The sequence below is a fragment of the Triticum urartu genome, chromosome 7A (genome assembly GCF_056163025.1).
Source record: "Triticum urartu cultivar PI428250 chromosome 7A, HENAU_Tu73, whole genome shotgun sequence".
NCBI lineage: Eukaryota > Viridiplantae > Streptophyta > Magnoliopsida > Poales > Poaceae > Triticum > Triticum urartu.
This window is the reverse complement of record NC_141879.1, coordinates 670,983,957-670,997,024: the sequence shown is the minus strand read 5'-3', so window position 1 is coordinate 670,997,024 and position 13,068 is coordinate 670,983,957. Positions and strand designations below refer to the sequence as shown.

The following is a 13,068-nucleotide window of genomic DNA, read 5'->3' as shown; positions in this document are numbered from 1 at the left end:
TATTTTTTGTAGTTTGCAAAAGCACCCAATTAATGCTCTTGTTTTCCTCAAAAAATTATGTTTACGAATGTATTAATTGCAATGCATGCATGCATAAAGTGCATGCATTGGTCAGTTTTCTCTTAATACTTGCATGCGATGATTTAATGCACCTTGAAGTCTGAACATGTGATGGGGAACAACCAAATTAAGCCTTATAAAATGGAAAAACTAAAATTTTAAGATAAGCTCTATAAACCGGAAATGAGGGAGTATTGAGCACTTTGTATCTTTACTTTTGCTTTTCGTTAAGTTGTTGTCATGTAATTCTGACCTGTTGATGACTTTGTTAATTCAAAATCAGGCTCTTTCTAAGCCTTCGTTTAAAAACAACGGCAGTGCATCTCATCACAAAGTAACGTTCGAGGCAGGATGGCCCGAGGTTCAAATACTTGCGGGGTGGGCGTTGCGTGTAGGTAGTACAGAAGAGAGAGGTCACTGACGGTGGTGTCCTGCCGAGCCGAGGCGCCGGCTCAGCCAGGGATATTAAACTCGTGCGCAGCAGGGTAGGTGGTCAACATCAAATGCAGTCCTCCAAACCAATTTATTCCGCAGCAGCTCCACCCACTTGCACTTGCTGAGCGCTCATCATCACCATGGCTCGGATCCAAGGAAAGGTACGTGAGTGAGTGACATGCTCCCACTCCCACATCTTCTTCTAGTCCACACCTTCCTCCCCCATCCCCTGCTCCCCATTTACGCGCCCGGTGCGTACATTCATGCATGACGCACACGGCCATGAAGAAGAGGAGGCGGCATGGCCAGCCTCATCATCTTCACCTCCTTGTCTCCCTCCTCCTCCTCCCCCTCCTCCTCGACTGCACCTGTGCGGCTCTACCGTCGTCGCCCAAGATGGCACGGATCCAGCAGCATCTGGACCGCGCCAACAAGCCGGCACTCCGCACCATACAGGTACTCCATCACTTCCCTCCCACACAGTCCCATCTCCTATCACAACTTTCCATAATATGTATGTGGTGAACTGGTGATGGGAGCAGAGCATGGACGGCGACACCATCGACTGCGTGCCCCGGCACAAGCAGCACGCGATGGACCACCCGCTCCTCAGGAACCACAGGATCCAGAGCGCGCCGCCGCGCCCCATGCCCGCCTCCGCCACCTTCCGTGCTAGCGCGGCGGCGTCGGGCAACGCCACCAGCAGGGCCAGGGCGGCGTGGCAGACGTGGCACCACGCGGGCCACTGCCCGAAAGGCACGGTGCCCGTGCGGCGGACCACCGCGGAGGACGTGCTGCGCGGCGGGCAGTCGCTCTTCCGCTTCGGCCGCAAGCGGCACCGCCGCGACCGCGCGCCCCGCGCCGCCAACGCCCCCGACGTCGTCACCGGCAACGGCCACGAGGTTCGTCATTTCTTCTCCATCAATTACGACCTTGCTCGGCATGAATGATGCGGGCTAGCTCTAGCCGGGGTGGGTGGCGCGCAATAAGTAGCGGCTGCCCTGGGTGGTGAATGATGCATGGCTTTCATCCATCCATGCCGCTAGCTGCTGCAACTAGTACTGGTCCGTTGCCATTAATTTGCGTGAGTCGGATCGGGTGTGCAGCACGCGATCGCGTACACGGCGGTGGGGCAGCAGGAGGTCTACGGCGCCAAGGCGACCATCAACGTCTGGGATCCGGCCATCCAGGAGCCCAACGGCTTCAGCCTCTCGCAGCTCTGGCTGCTCTCCGGCTCCTTCAACGGCTCCGACCTCAACAGCATCGAGGCCGGCTGGCAGGTCACTCCCGCTCTTCCATCCCATTTCCATCTCAGATTCTTACCGATGATCCATCTCACTTGACTTGTTCATTAACCCTTGTACGTAGTAACTTATTGCATCTGCATCCATGTAACTGTAGTTGCATGCACGGTAAAAAAATCATTGAGATCTGCAGCGCGGGCACATGGCGCCATCAATGCGTGCACATCTCGACTCGATAGATCGATTCCGTTGTGTACCACGGCCGCTATAGTTTAACCTCTGCTCTTCATTTGAGGTCAACCCATTCATATGGAGAAGTACCCCAACTTGATATAGTACTGCTATCGAAGAATCCATGCATGTGGGAAATATATGTATGTAATTCCCGCAGAAAAAGGAGAAATATATATAATTGGACTGTACACTTGGCTGCAGTGCAAGACAAAATCGCTCCAAAAATGATAATGGGTTGTGGTAATCGACACACTCAGCTCAGCGCTAACTTTGGATCCACTCCAGCAACATGCATGATATGCACTGCGTGCATGCATGCGCATGTGCTGCTTAATCGACCTGCATGAAAGCTTACAGTTTACGTTTCTTTCTAGTCAGGTCAGCCCTGAGCTGTACGGTGACAGCAGGCCAAGGCTCTTCACGTACTGGACGGTGAGTCAAATCTCAAACGATTCTTCCTTCCCACTAATCCTTCTACTGATCATAAAAAATTAGCAACTGACAGCTGCGTGCATGTTGCTCTGACTGACTGACAGAGCGACGCGTACGAGGCGACGGGCTGCTACAACGCGCTGTGCCCGGGCTTCGTGCAGACCAGCTCCCGCGTGGCCATCGGCGCCGCCATCTCCCCGGTCTCCTCCCTCGCCGGCGAGCAGTACGACATGACGCTCCTCATCTGGAAGGACCCCAAGCTCGGCAACTGGTGGCTCAGCTACGGCGACGCCGGCGCCTCGCAGCTCGTCGGCTACTGGCCCGCCGAGCTCTTCACGCACCTCTCCGGCCACGCCAGCATGGTCGAGTGGGGCGGCGAGGTGGTCAACACCAGCCCGGGGGGCGCGCACACCGCCACGCAGATGGGCTCCGGCAGGTTCGCCGCCGAGGGGTTCGGCCGCGCCAGCTACTTCCGCAACCTCGAGACGGTCGACGCCGGGAACAGCCTCGCCCCCGTGTCGCTCGACGCCGTCCAGACCCTGGCCGAGGACGGCGGCTGCTACGACATAAAAAAGGCCTACGACGAGCGGGACGGATGGGGCACGCACTTCTACTACGGTGGCCCGGGACACAACCCGGCCTGCCCCTAGCAACTAGCGTTAGCCGAGGTGTACAACAATCAACAACGACACGCATATGCATCCATGCATGCATGCTCATGTACATTTTGCCTCGCTTTTGGGGGACTTGATCGCTCGGTCGTGATCAGCAACGTCTTGTCTAATTCTAGCGTTAGTTGTACTCGCACAGAACAACAATCGGAATTGCAGCTCGAGCCTAATTTTGAAGAAGGAAGTTCCTTCTTGAGGTATAAAAACCAAAGACCAAACTCCGAATCCATAAAGACCAAACTAAAATTGTTTATCAAAACTGGAAGACCAAACTAATTTCGGTTGGATTAGTCTTCTTCCCTGGATGAGCGAATAACCGAGATGGATCGTATTCGTGCAATTCTTTGTCTGTTTGTGGCATAATTAGCACAATCCCCGGTCTTCTCCAGATGTTTATGGCACAATATAATTCTGATTGAATACACGATATACACATGTTGCCTGAACATCCGACTTTTGGTTGCATACACCTATTACACATATCTGTTGTCTAAATTCGGCTTGCATGCATCACTACTGTAACATACATGAATCTGAGTTGTACCATGAAATTTGGTCGGGACCGAACACGATCATATAAAGACTGAAGATCAAACAGTGGCGAGTCGTGAAGGCCAAAATAATTTTTGGAAGACCGAAAAGATCGGGCCGAGCAAACCCGAAAAAACCGAGCGCTTGGGCTTACTTATGGGATTCAAACATGTGTCCCTGACATACGGTTTTAACCATTTGATTAGTATAAGAAGATTCAGTCTAATTTACAAACGATCATTGTAATTTAGATTATGACTACTCTCTTTTCGACATTGTTCAAATTTAAGGTGGGTTTTTTTAATAAGTCTTGAAATAATAATGCGATTAATTATGATAAATATAGAGAAAAATGTTTTATTTCAAATTATATGTTGGTAGAACTATATATGAAAAATAAGTAAAAAAATAGTATAAATAAGTTAATACTGATCTTACGTTTTTGTTATTCGTGCATTCAACAACAATTTTGTCAACACTAGGGTAATTACTGATGTTAGCGTATCATTAGTGCCGTTGTGCAATTCAGCTTTGGGGACCCATGGGCCGCATACGACCTTGGATATGATCCAAAGTAAAAAAAAGTTGTTCAGTTCGACGGGCTGAAGACTTCTCATGTTGAAAGTTTTTTCGAAGCGATCTTGGTGGCCGAATAACCGACACCATGTACCAGACATGTATTACATAATGTCTGAAATCAGGCGCATGTATATTAGCTCTCAAGGCTGCATATGACCTCGGATGGAGATGATCCAAAAAACAAAGTTTTGCGCCACGACTATGGCGACAATTTTCATGTTGGACACTTCCAGTAGAGGCCATCTTGGGGGTAGAAAAACTCACACGATGAATTGGGCATGAGTGTGTGGGGTCGGGCGCTAAGTTTTGGTTAGGGTCAGGTCGGTCTGTTTTGGTTGTAGAATTTGCACACAGACTTGGATTGAGGTGATTCTAAACATTGAATTGTTCATCTAGAGGAGAGAAAGAATTTGTATGTTGAGCATTTTTTTCATTTGAGGTAGCTTTTAGAACCTTATCATGCATGCCAAAAAATGAAGTCAACACATATAGGCATCGAGAAATTAAAATCTCTAGTAACTTTATGATTTTTAGGAAAATATATACACCCATTGTCCGGTGCCTCGCTTCGCCACTGCAGGGTCTCCCGAGGTTTACATACTTCTGGATAGGGAACAAAATAAGCAGTAGAAGCCTCACGAAGTGGACACTATGGTTAGGGGTCATCACGGAAGATTGCTGAACGAACTATCTGTCGCGCGTCACCGTACATTACCGGAGCCCTGCCACCACAGTTTTGACTTCACAAAAACAAATAGCCGAGGCAGCCCACGGATACGCCCGAGAAGAGCCGACTACCACAACCAATGCCATGCCTCCAATATTGCTCACTGCCGGCCACAGAAGTCACCATGCATGTCCAGCCATAAGGAAGCACCCATGGGATCAAGGTCTTCAAGACGAAGCCCTAAAGAGGGAAAACGACGTTGAAGACAACGCCACCGCCCGACCCTGTAGCAGGATCTGGGCTTTCACCCGAAGAACTTGATGCAGAAGTAGAGGATGTGTAGATCCCGATGACGAATCCAAGGAGGATAGCGACGCCCACGGGCGCCGCCACCGCCGACCAGCGAGCGCCGGCCAGGCTTTCACCCGGGACAACCACTCCCACGCAGCCGGCCGAGGTCGACTCGTACCTCCACTGGACCGCACACCCCCAACACAACGAGCACGCCAATGTTGTGCCGAGCCACCAGAAAGCCTCCTGAACAACATGCCTGCAGAAACCAGATCGGACCCTGCACCCTACATCCACCACGGCCTGAGCCTCCAACCCAACCATGCTGTACCGCTCGAGGCGGCCACCTCGGCGACGCACCATCCGAGCTCCGCGCTGACCACCATATGCGCCAACCTGCAGGCCCGCACGGGCCTAGATCAAGCCCGTACAGCCGCAAGCTGGACGCCCACCGTGCCGCTGCATCCCGCGCGCCTCCGTCCCTGGAGCTCCATCTGAGGCCGCAGCCGCACATCCATCGCCCCGCGCGTCGCTGACTGCCATCGCCGGCACGAGCAAGGACGCCACCCGAGCCAGATCTCACGCCACGACACCATGTCGGGGCCGCCCTACTGCCACCTTCACTGAGCCTTCCCAGCCTTCGCGGGCGAACCCTCTGGCGGCGGAGACGCGGAGAGGAAGGGAGGATGGAGGCCTAGCGATGGCGGCTGGTTCCCCCCGAGTCGGTAGAGCTAGGCGACGCGGGGGTCAGGAGTCCTCATGGAACTATTTTGATATGGCTTACTGTAGAAAGGAAAGAGGCTGTAAATAATCCACGAGTAATGCTACACGTACAAACGAGTTACAAGCTTTTACAAAGAGGGTTAATTTGATTGGTCAATAGGTGGCGAGGCGGCCCACCCCCTTGAAAATCAGGGGGGCAAGTTTATGATTGGTCAATAGATGGAAAAAATCCTAATCAACATGTAATTACGTGTAATTCTTTATATGTTTAGCATTATTGATAATCCATATTGGAAAAGATCGGTGTAACTAACCCCCATTCACTTCCGAGGATGTAATATCAACGTAAAATGTACTCCCTCCGTCCCAAAAGAATAATACTACACACACGGACGTGTTACGGGGTTTTACAAGATCTTCAACTAACTAAGACCTCTTCCAATGCATTGGTGCTAAAGTTGGATGCTAAGTGTATTAAAATGCTTAGCAACTAATGTCCCCAATGCATCGGTGCTTAAGTTTTGTAGCTAAGCCTCCTCTATTTAATTATTTAGTAATAAAACTCTTTCATGTATTGATTGGTAGTCTTTTTGCCTAGGTTCACGTGCTTAGCATTGGTTCTTATTGGGGTCATCATAATGTTTTATCTCCTCTTTAATTGCTTTGCCACATCATTTTTCTGCCTATGTGGCACCCTTAGCACCAGTACACCGTGGAGCACTGGGAAGGGCCTAATCTTTCTCCCTCCCTGATTTTCAGACGGGGTGAGGCCCAGCCTCCTCTAATCTTCAATTCTATTGGTCCAATTCAGTTAGCCCGTAAAATCCTCAAGTAAACCCCCATGCGTCTAGCATTGCTCGTCCCAAAATAAATGTCTCAACTCAAGTTGAGACACTTATATTGGGACGGAGGGAGTGCTAAAAGTTCGAATGATGGAAAAGGTTGGTGTCGGTGTCAAAACCGACGGATCTCGGGTAGGGGGTCCCAAACTGTGCGTCTAAGGCGGATGGTAACAGGAAGCAGGGAACACGATGTTTACCCAGGTTCGGGCCTTCTTGATGGAGGTAATACCCTGTTGGGGATCGTAGCAGAAATTTAAAATTTTCTACGCATCACCAAGATCAATCTATGGTGTAATCTAGCAACGAGGGGAAGGAGAGTGCATCTACATACCCTTGTAGATCGCTAAGCGGAAGCGTTCAAGTGAACGGGGTTGATGGAGTCGTACTCATCGTGATCCAAATCACCGATGATCCTAGCGCCGAACGGACAGCACCTCCGCGTTCAACACACGTACGGAACGGAGACGTATCCCACACCTTGATCCAGCAAGGAGGAGGGAGAGGTAGAGGAAGAAGTCCAACAGCACGACGGCGTGGTGGTGGAGGAGCTTGTGATTCTCCGGCAGGGCTTCGCCAAGCACCATGGAGGAGGAGGAGAAGGTAGGAGGAGGGAGGGCTGCGCCAGGTTCAAGGGTGTGGCCGCCCTCCCACCCCTCCACTATTTATAGGTGGGGGGAGAGGGGGCCAGCCCCCCTAGATCCCATCTAGGGTTGGGGGCGGCGGCCAAGGGGGGGAAGAGTGCCTCCCAAGTCAAGTGGAGGCCCTCCCCCTTAGGGTTTCCCCTCTCCCATGCGCATGGGCCTTGGGGGGGCTGGTGCCCTTGGCCCATTAAGGTTAGGGCGCCCCCCTACAGCCCATGCAACTGTATTGGATGTGTTGGAACTTTTTCCGGACCTCCGGACCCCTCCGAAATCCTCCGGAAGCTTCCCGGTACAATACCGGAAAAAAACCGAACTTTTCCCGGAACCCGAACAACAACTTTCCATATATAAATCTTTACCTCCGAACCATTCCGGAGCTCCTCGTGACGTCCGGGATCTCATCCGGGACTCCGAACAACATTCGGTAATCACATACAAGTCTTCCTAATAACCCTAGCGTCATCGAACCTTAAGTGTGTAGACCCTACAGGTTCGGTAACCATGCAGACATGACCGAGACAACTCTCCGGCCAATAACCAACAGCGGGATCTGGATACCCATGTTGGCTCCTACATGTTCCACGATGATCTCATCGGATGAACCACGATGTCGAGGATTCAATCAATCCCGTATTCAATTCCCTTTGTCCAGCGGTATTGTACTTGCCTGACATTCGATCGTCGGTATCCCGATACCTTGTTCAATCTCGTTACCGGCAAGTCTCTTTACTCGTTCCGTAACACATCATCCCGTGATCAACTCCTTGGTCACATTGTGCACATTATGATGATGTCCTACCGAGTGGGCCCAGAGATACCTCTCTGTTTACACGGAGTGACAAATCCCAGTCTCGATTCGTGCCAACCCAACAAACACTTTCGGAGATACCAGTAGTGTACCTTTATAGCCACCCAGTTACGTTGTGACGTTTGGCACACCCAAAGCACTCCTACGGTATCCGGGAGTTGCACAATCTCATGGTCTAAGGAAATGATACTTGACATTAGAAAAGCTTTAGCAAATAAACTACACGATCTTTGTGCTAGGCTTAGGATTGGGTCTTGTCCATCACATCATTCTCCTAATGATGTGATCCCGTTATCAACGACATCCAATGTCCATGGTTAGGAAACCATAACCATCTATTGATCAATGAGCTAGTCAACTAGAGGCTTACTAGGGACATGGTGTTGTCTATGTATCCACACATGTATCTGAGTTTCCTATCAATACAATTATAGCATGGATAATAAACGATTATCATGAACAATGAAATATAATAATAATAACTAATTTATTATTGCCTCTAGGGCATATTTCCAACAGTCTCCCACTCGCACTAGAGTCAATAATCTAGTTCACATCGCCATGTGATTAACGCTCACAGGTCACATCACCATGTGACCAACATCCAAAGAGTTTACTAGAGTCACTAATCTAGTTCACATCACTATGTGATTAATACTCAATGAGTTCCGGGTTTGATCATGTTATGCTTGTGAGAGAGGTTGTAGTCAACGGGTCTTGCCATATTCAGATCCCTATGTATTTCGCAAAACTTTATATCGTAGATGCTGCTACCACGTTCCACTTGGAGCTATTCCAAATTATTGCTCCATTATACGTATCCGGTATCTCTACTCAGAGCTATCCAGATAGGTGTTAAGCTTGCATCGACGTAACTCTTTATGTCGAACTCTTTATCACCTCCATAACCGAGAAACATTTCCTTATTCCTCTAAGGATAATTTTGACCGCTATCTGGTGATCTACTCCTAGATCACCTTTGTACCCTCTTGCCAGACATGTGGCAAGGCACACATCAGGTGCGGTACTCAGCATGGCATACCGTATTGAGCCTATGACAAAAGCATAGGGGACGACCTTCGTCCTTCCTCTTTCTTCTGCAGTGGTCAATCTTTGAGTCTTACTCAACTTCACACCTTACAACTCAGGTAAGAACCCCTTCCTTGACTGGTCTATTTTGAACTCCTTCAAAAACATGTTAAGGTGTGCGTTCTTTGAAAGTATCATCAGACATCTTGATCTATTTTTATAGATCTTGATGCCCAATATGTAAGCAGCTTTATCCAGGCCTTCCTTTGAAAATCACTCTTCAAACAACCATTTATGCTTTCCAGAAATTCTACATTAATATGTCATCCACATATACTTATCAGAAATGTTGTAGTGCTCCCACTCACTTTCTTGTAAATACAAGTTTCTAACAAACATTGTATAAACCTAAAAGCTTTGATCACTCCATCAAAGCATATATTCCGACTCCGAGATGCTTGCTCTAGTCCATAGAAGGATTGCTGGAGCCAGCATACCTTTTAGCATCCTTAGGATCGACAAAACCTTTTATTGTATCACATACAACTTTTTCTTACGAAAACTGTTAAGAAAACTTGTTTTGACATCCATCTGTCAGATTTCATAATCGAAAAATACAGCTAATGCTAACATGATTCCGACGGACTTAAGCATCGCTACGGGTGAGAAATTCTCATCGTAGTCAACTCCTTGAACTTGTGAAAAGACTCTTTCCCACAAGTCAAGCTTCATAGACGGTAACACTACCGCCCACGTCCGTCTTCTTCTTAAAGATCCATTTATCTCAATGGCTTGCCGATCATCGGGCAAGTCCACCACAGTCCATACTTTGTTCTGATACATGGATCCTATCTCGGATTTCATGGCTTCTAGCCATTTGTCGGAATACGGGCCCATCATCGCTTCTCCATAGCTCGTAGGTTCATTGTTGTCTAACAACATGATATCTAAGACAGGATTACCGTACCACTCAGGAGTAGTACACATCCTTGTCGACCTACGAGGTTCGATAGCAACTTGATCCGAAGCTTCATGATCACTATCATTAACTTCCTATTAACAGACGTAGGCGCCACAGAAAACATCTTTCTGTGTTGCATCACTCTCTGGTTGAAGTAAAGGGTCGACAACCTCATCAAGTTCTATCTTCCTCCCACTCAATTCTTTCGAGAGAAACTCCTTCTTGAGAAAGGACCCGTTCTTAGCGACAAACAATTTGCCCTCGGATCTGAGATAGAAGGTATACCCAACTGTCACCTTTGGGTATCCTATGAAGATGTGTTTGTCCGCTTTGGGTTCGACCTTCTTCGGCTGAAGCCTTAAGCATCGCAGCCCCAAACATTAAGAAATGACAACTTTGGTTTCTTGCCAAACCAATGTTCATACGACGTCATCTTAACGGACTTAGATGGTGTCCTATCTAAAGTGAATGCAGCTGTCTTTAACGCATAACCTCAAAATGAAAACGGTAGATTGGTAAGAGACATCATGGATCGCACCATATCTCATAGGGTTCGATTAGGACGTCTGGACACACCATTACCTTGTGGTGTTCCAGGTGGCTTCAACTGTGAAACAATTCCACAATGTCTTAAGTGATTGCCAAACTCATAACTCAGAAAATCCCCTTTTGATCAGATCGTAGGAACATGATCTTATTGTTATGATGATTCTTAACTTCACTCTGAAATCGCTTGAACTTTTCAAACGTTTCAGACTTGTGCTTCATTAAGTAGATATACCTATATCTACCCAAATCGTCAGTGAAGATGAGAAAATAGCGATATCCACCGCACGCTTCAATTCTCATTGGATAACACGCATCAGCATGCATGATTTCCAACAAGTCACTTGCCCGTTTCATTGTACCTGAAAACGGGGTCTTAGTCACCCTGCCCATGAGGCATGGCTCGCATGTGCCAAGTGATTCAAAATCAAGTGACTCCAAACATCCATCGACATGGAGTTTCTTCATGCATCTTACGCCAATATGACCTAAGCGGCAGTGCCATGAGAAAGTGGTACTATCATTATTAACTCTACATCTTTTGGCGTGAACATGTGTATTACCACGAGCGAGATTCAATGAACCATTCACATAGGGTGCATGACCATGAAAGGTATCATTCATGTAAACAGAATAACCATTATTCTCTAATTTAATGAATAACCATATTGCAATGAACATGATCTAATCATATTCATGCTCAACGTATACACCTGATAACATTTATCTAGGTTCAATACTAATCCAGAAGGCAGATGGAGCGTGCGATGGTGATCTCATAAACTTTGGAAACACTTCCAACACACATCGTCACCTCGCCCTTAGCCAGTCTCCGTTTAGTCCGTAGCTTTTGCTTCAAGTCACCAATAATAGTAACTGAATCGGTATCCAATACCCAGGTGCTACCAGGAGTACTAGTGAGGTACACATTAATAACACGTATATACTTTGAAGTTGCCAGCCTTCTTATCTACCAAGCATTTGGGGTAATTCCGCTACCAGTGACCGTTCCCCTTACAATAGAAGCACTTAGTCTCGGGTTTGGGTTCAACCTTGGGTTCCTTCAATGGAGTGGCAACTGGTTTGCCATCCATGAAGTTTCCCTTCTAGCCCTTGCCCTTATTGAAACCAGTGGTCTTGTTAAACCATCAACACTTGATGCTCCTTCTTGATTTCTACCTTTTGCGGTCTTAAGCACCGCGAACAGCTCCGGGATCAACTCCATCCCTTGCATGTCATAGTTCATCACGAAGATCTAGTAGCTTAGTGATAGTGGCTAGAGAACTCTATCAATCACTATCTTATCTGGAAGTTTAACTCCCACTTGATTTAAGTGATTGTAGCACCCAGACATTCTGAGCACATGCTCACTAGCTGAGCTATTCTCCTCCATCTTGTTGGCAAAAGAACTTGTCAGAGGTCTCACACCTCTCAACACGGGCATGAGCCTGAAATCCTAATTTTAGCTCTTGGAACATCTCATATGTTCTATTGCGTTCAAAACGTCATTGGAATCCCGATTCTAAGCCGTAAAGTATGGTGCACTAAACTATCAAGTAGTCATCAGGATGTGTCTGTCAGGTGTTCACAACATCCACAGACGACGTTGTAGCGGTTTGCACATCGAGCAGTGCATCAAAGACGTAAGCCTTGTGTGTAGCAGTGAGGACACTCCTCGGACTACGGACCTAGTCCGCATCATTGCTTACAATATCTTTCAACTTAATCTTTCTCTAGGAACGTATTGAAACAGGGCGCTACAACGTGAGCTATTTATCTACAACATATTTGCAAAGACAATTTAGACTATGTTCATGATAATTAAGTTCATCTAATCAAATTATTTAATGAACTCCCACTCAGATAGACATCCCTCTAGTCATCTAAGTGAAACATGATCCGAATCGACTAGGCCGTGTCCGATCATCACGTGAGACGGACTAGTCATCAACGGTGAACATCTCATGTTGATCGTATCTTCTATATGACTCATGTTCGACCTTTCGGTCTTCCGTGTTCCGAGGCCATGTCTGTACATGCTAGGCTCGTCAAGTCAACCTAAGTGTATTGCGTGTGTAAATCTGGCTTACACCCATTGTATTCGAACGTTAGAATCTATCACACCCGATCATCACGTGGTGCTTCGAAACAACAAACCTTCGCAACGGTGCACAGTTAGGGGGAACACCTTTCTTGAAATTTTAGTGAGGGATCATCTTATTTAAGCTACTGTCGTTCTAAGCAAATAAGATGTAAAACATGATAAACATCAGATGCAATCAAATAGTGACATGATATGGCCAATATCATTTTGCTCCTTTTGATCTCCATCTTCGGGGCTCCATGATCATCATTGTCACCAGCATGACACCAT

General features: G+C 47.7%; 1 protein-coding gene across 2 annotated transcripts; it reads left to right on the top strand.

Moving 5' to 3' along the window:
* Positions 1-592: 592 nt before the first annotated feature.
* On the top strand, positions 593-3,173 carry LOC125520591 (protein neprosin). 2 transcript variants are annotated; one of them, XM_087534655.1, is made up of 5 exons: positions 593-951; positions 1,038-1,397; positions 1,602-1,775; positions 2,348-2,405; positions 2,510-3,173. In XM_087534655.1, exons 1-5 carry the CDS (start codon positions 797-799, stop codon positions 3,053-3,055), a joined length of 1,293 nt encoding a protein of 430 aa, XP_087390781.1. In that variant the 5' UTR covers positions 593-796; the 3' UTR covers positions 3,056-3,173. The 2 variants fall into 2 exon arrangements, with proteins under 2 accessions (XP_087390781.1, XP_048541502.2); XM_048685545.2 differs by having other exon boundaries at positions 594-951; positions 2,352-2,405.
* Positions 3,174-13,068: the final 9,895 nt, after the last annotated feature.

Coding starts and splice junctions, on each gene's coding strand:
- LOC125520591 (XM_048685545.2), top strand. CDS start 763: ATGACGCACACGGCCATGAAGAAGAGGAGGCGGCATGGCCAGCCTCAT. Junction 1,398..1,601: donor TCACCGGCAACGGCCACGAG/GTTCGTCATTTC, acceptor TCGGGTGTGCAG/CACGCGATCGCGTACACGGC. Junction 1,776..2,351: donor GCATCGAGGCCGGCTGGCAG/GTCACTCCCGCT, acceptor CTTTCTAGTCAG/GTCAGCCCTGAGCTGTACGG.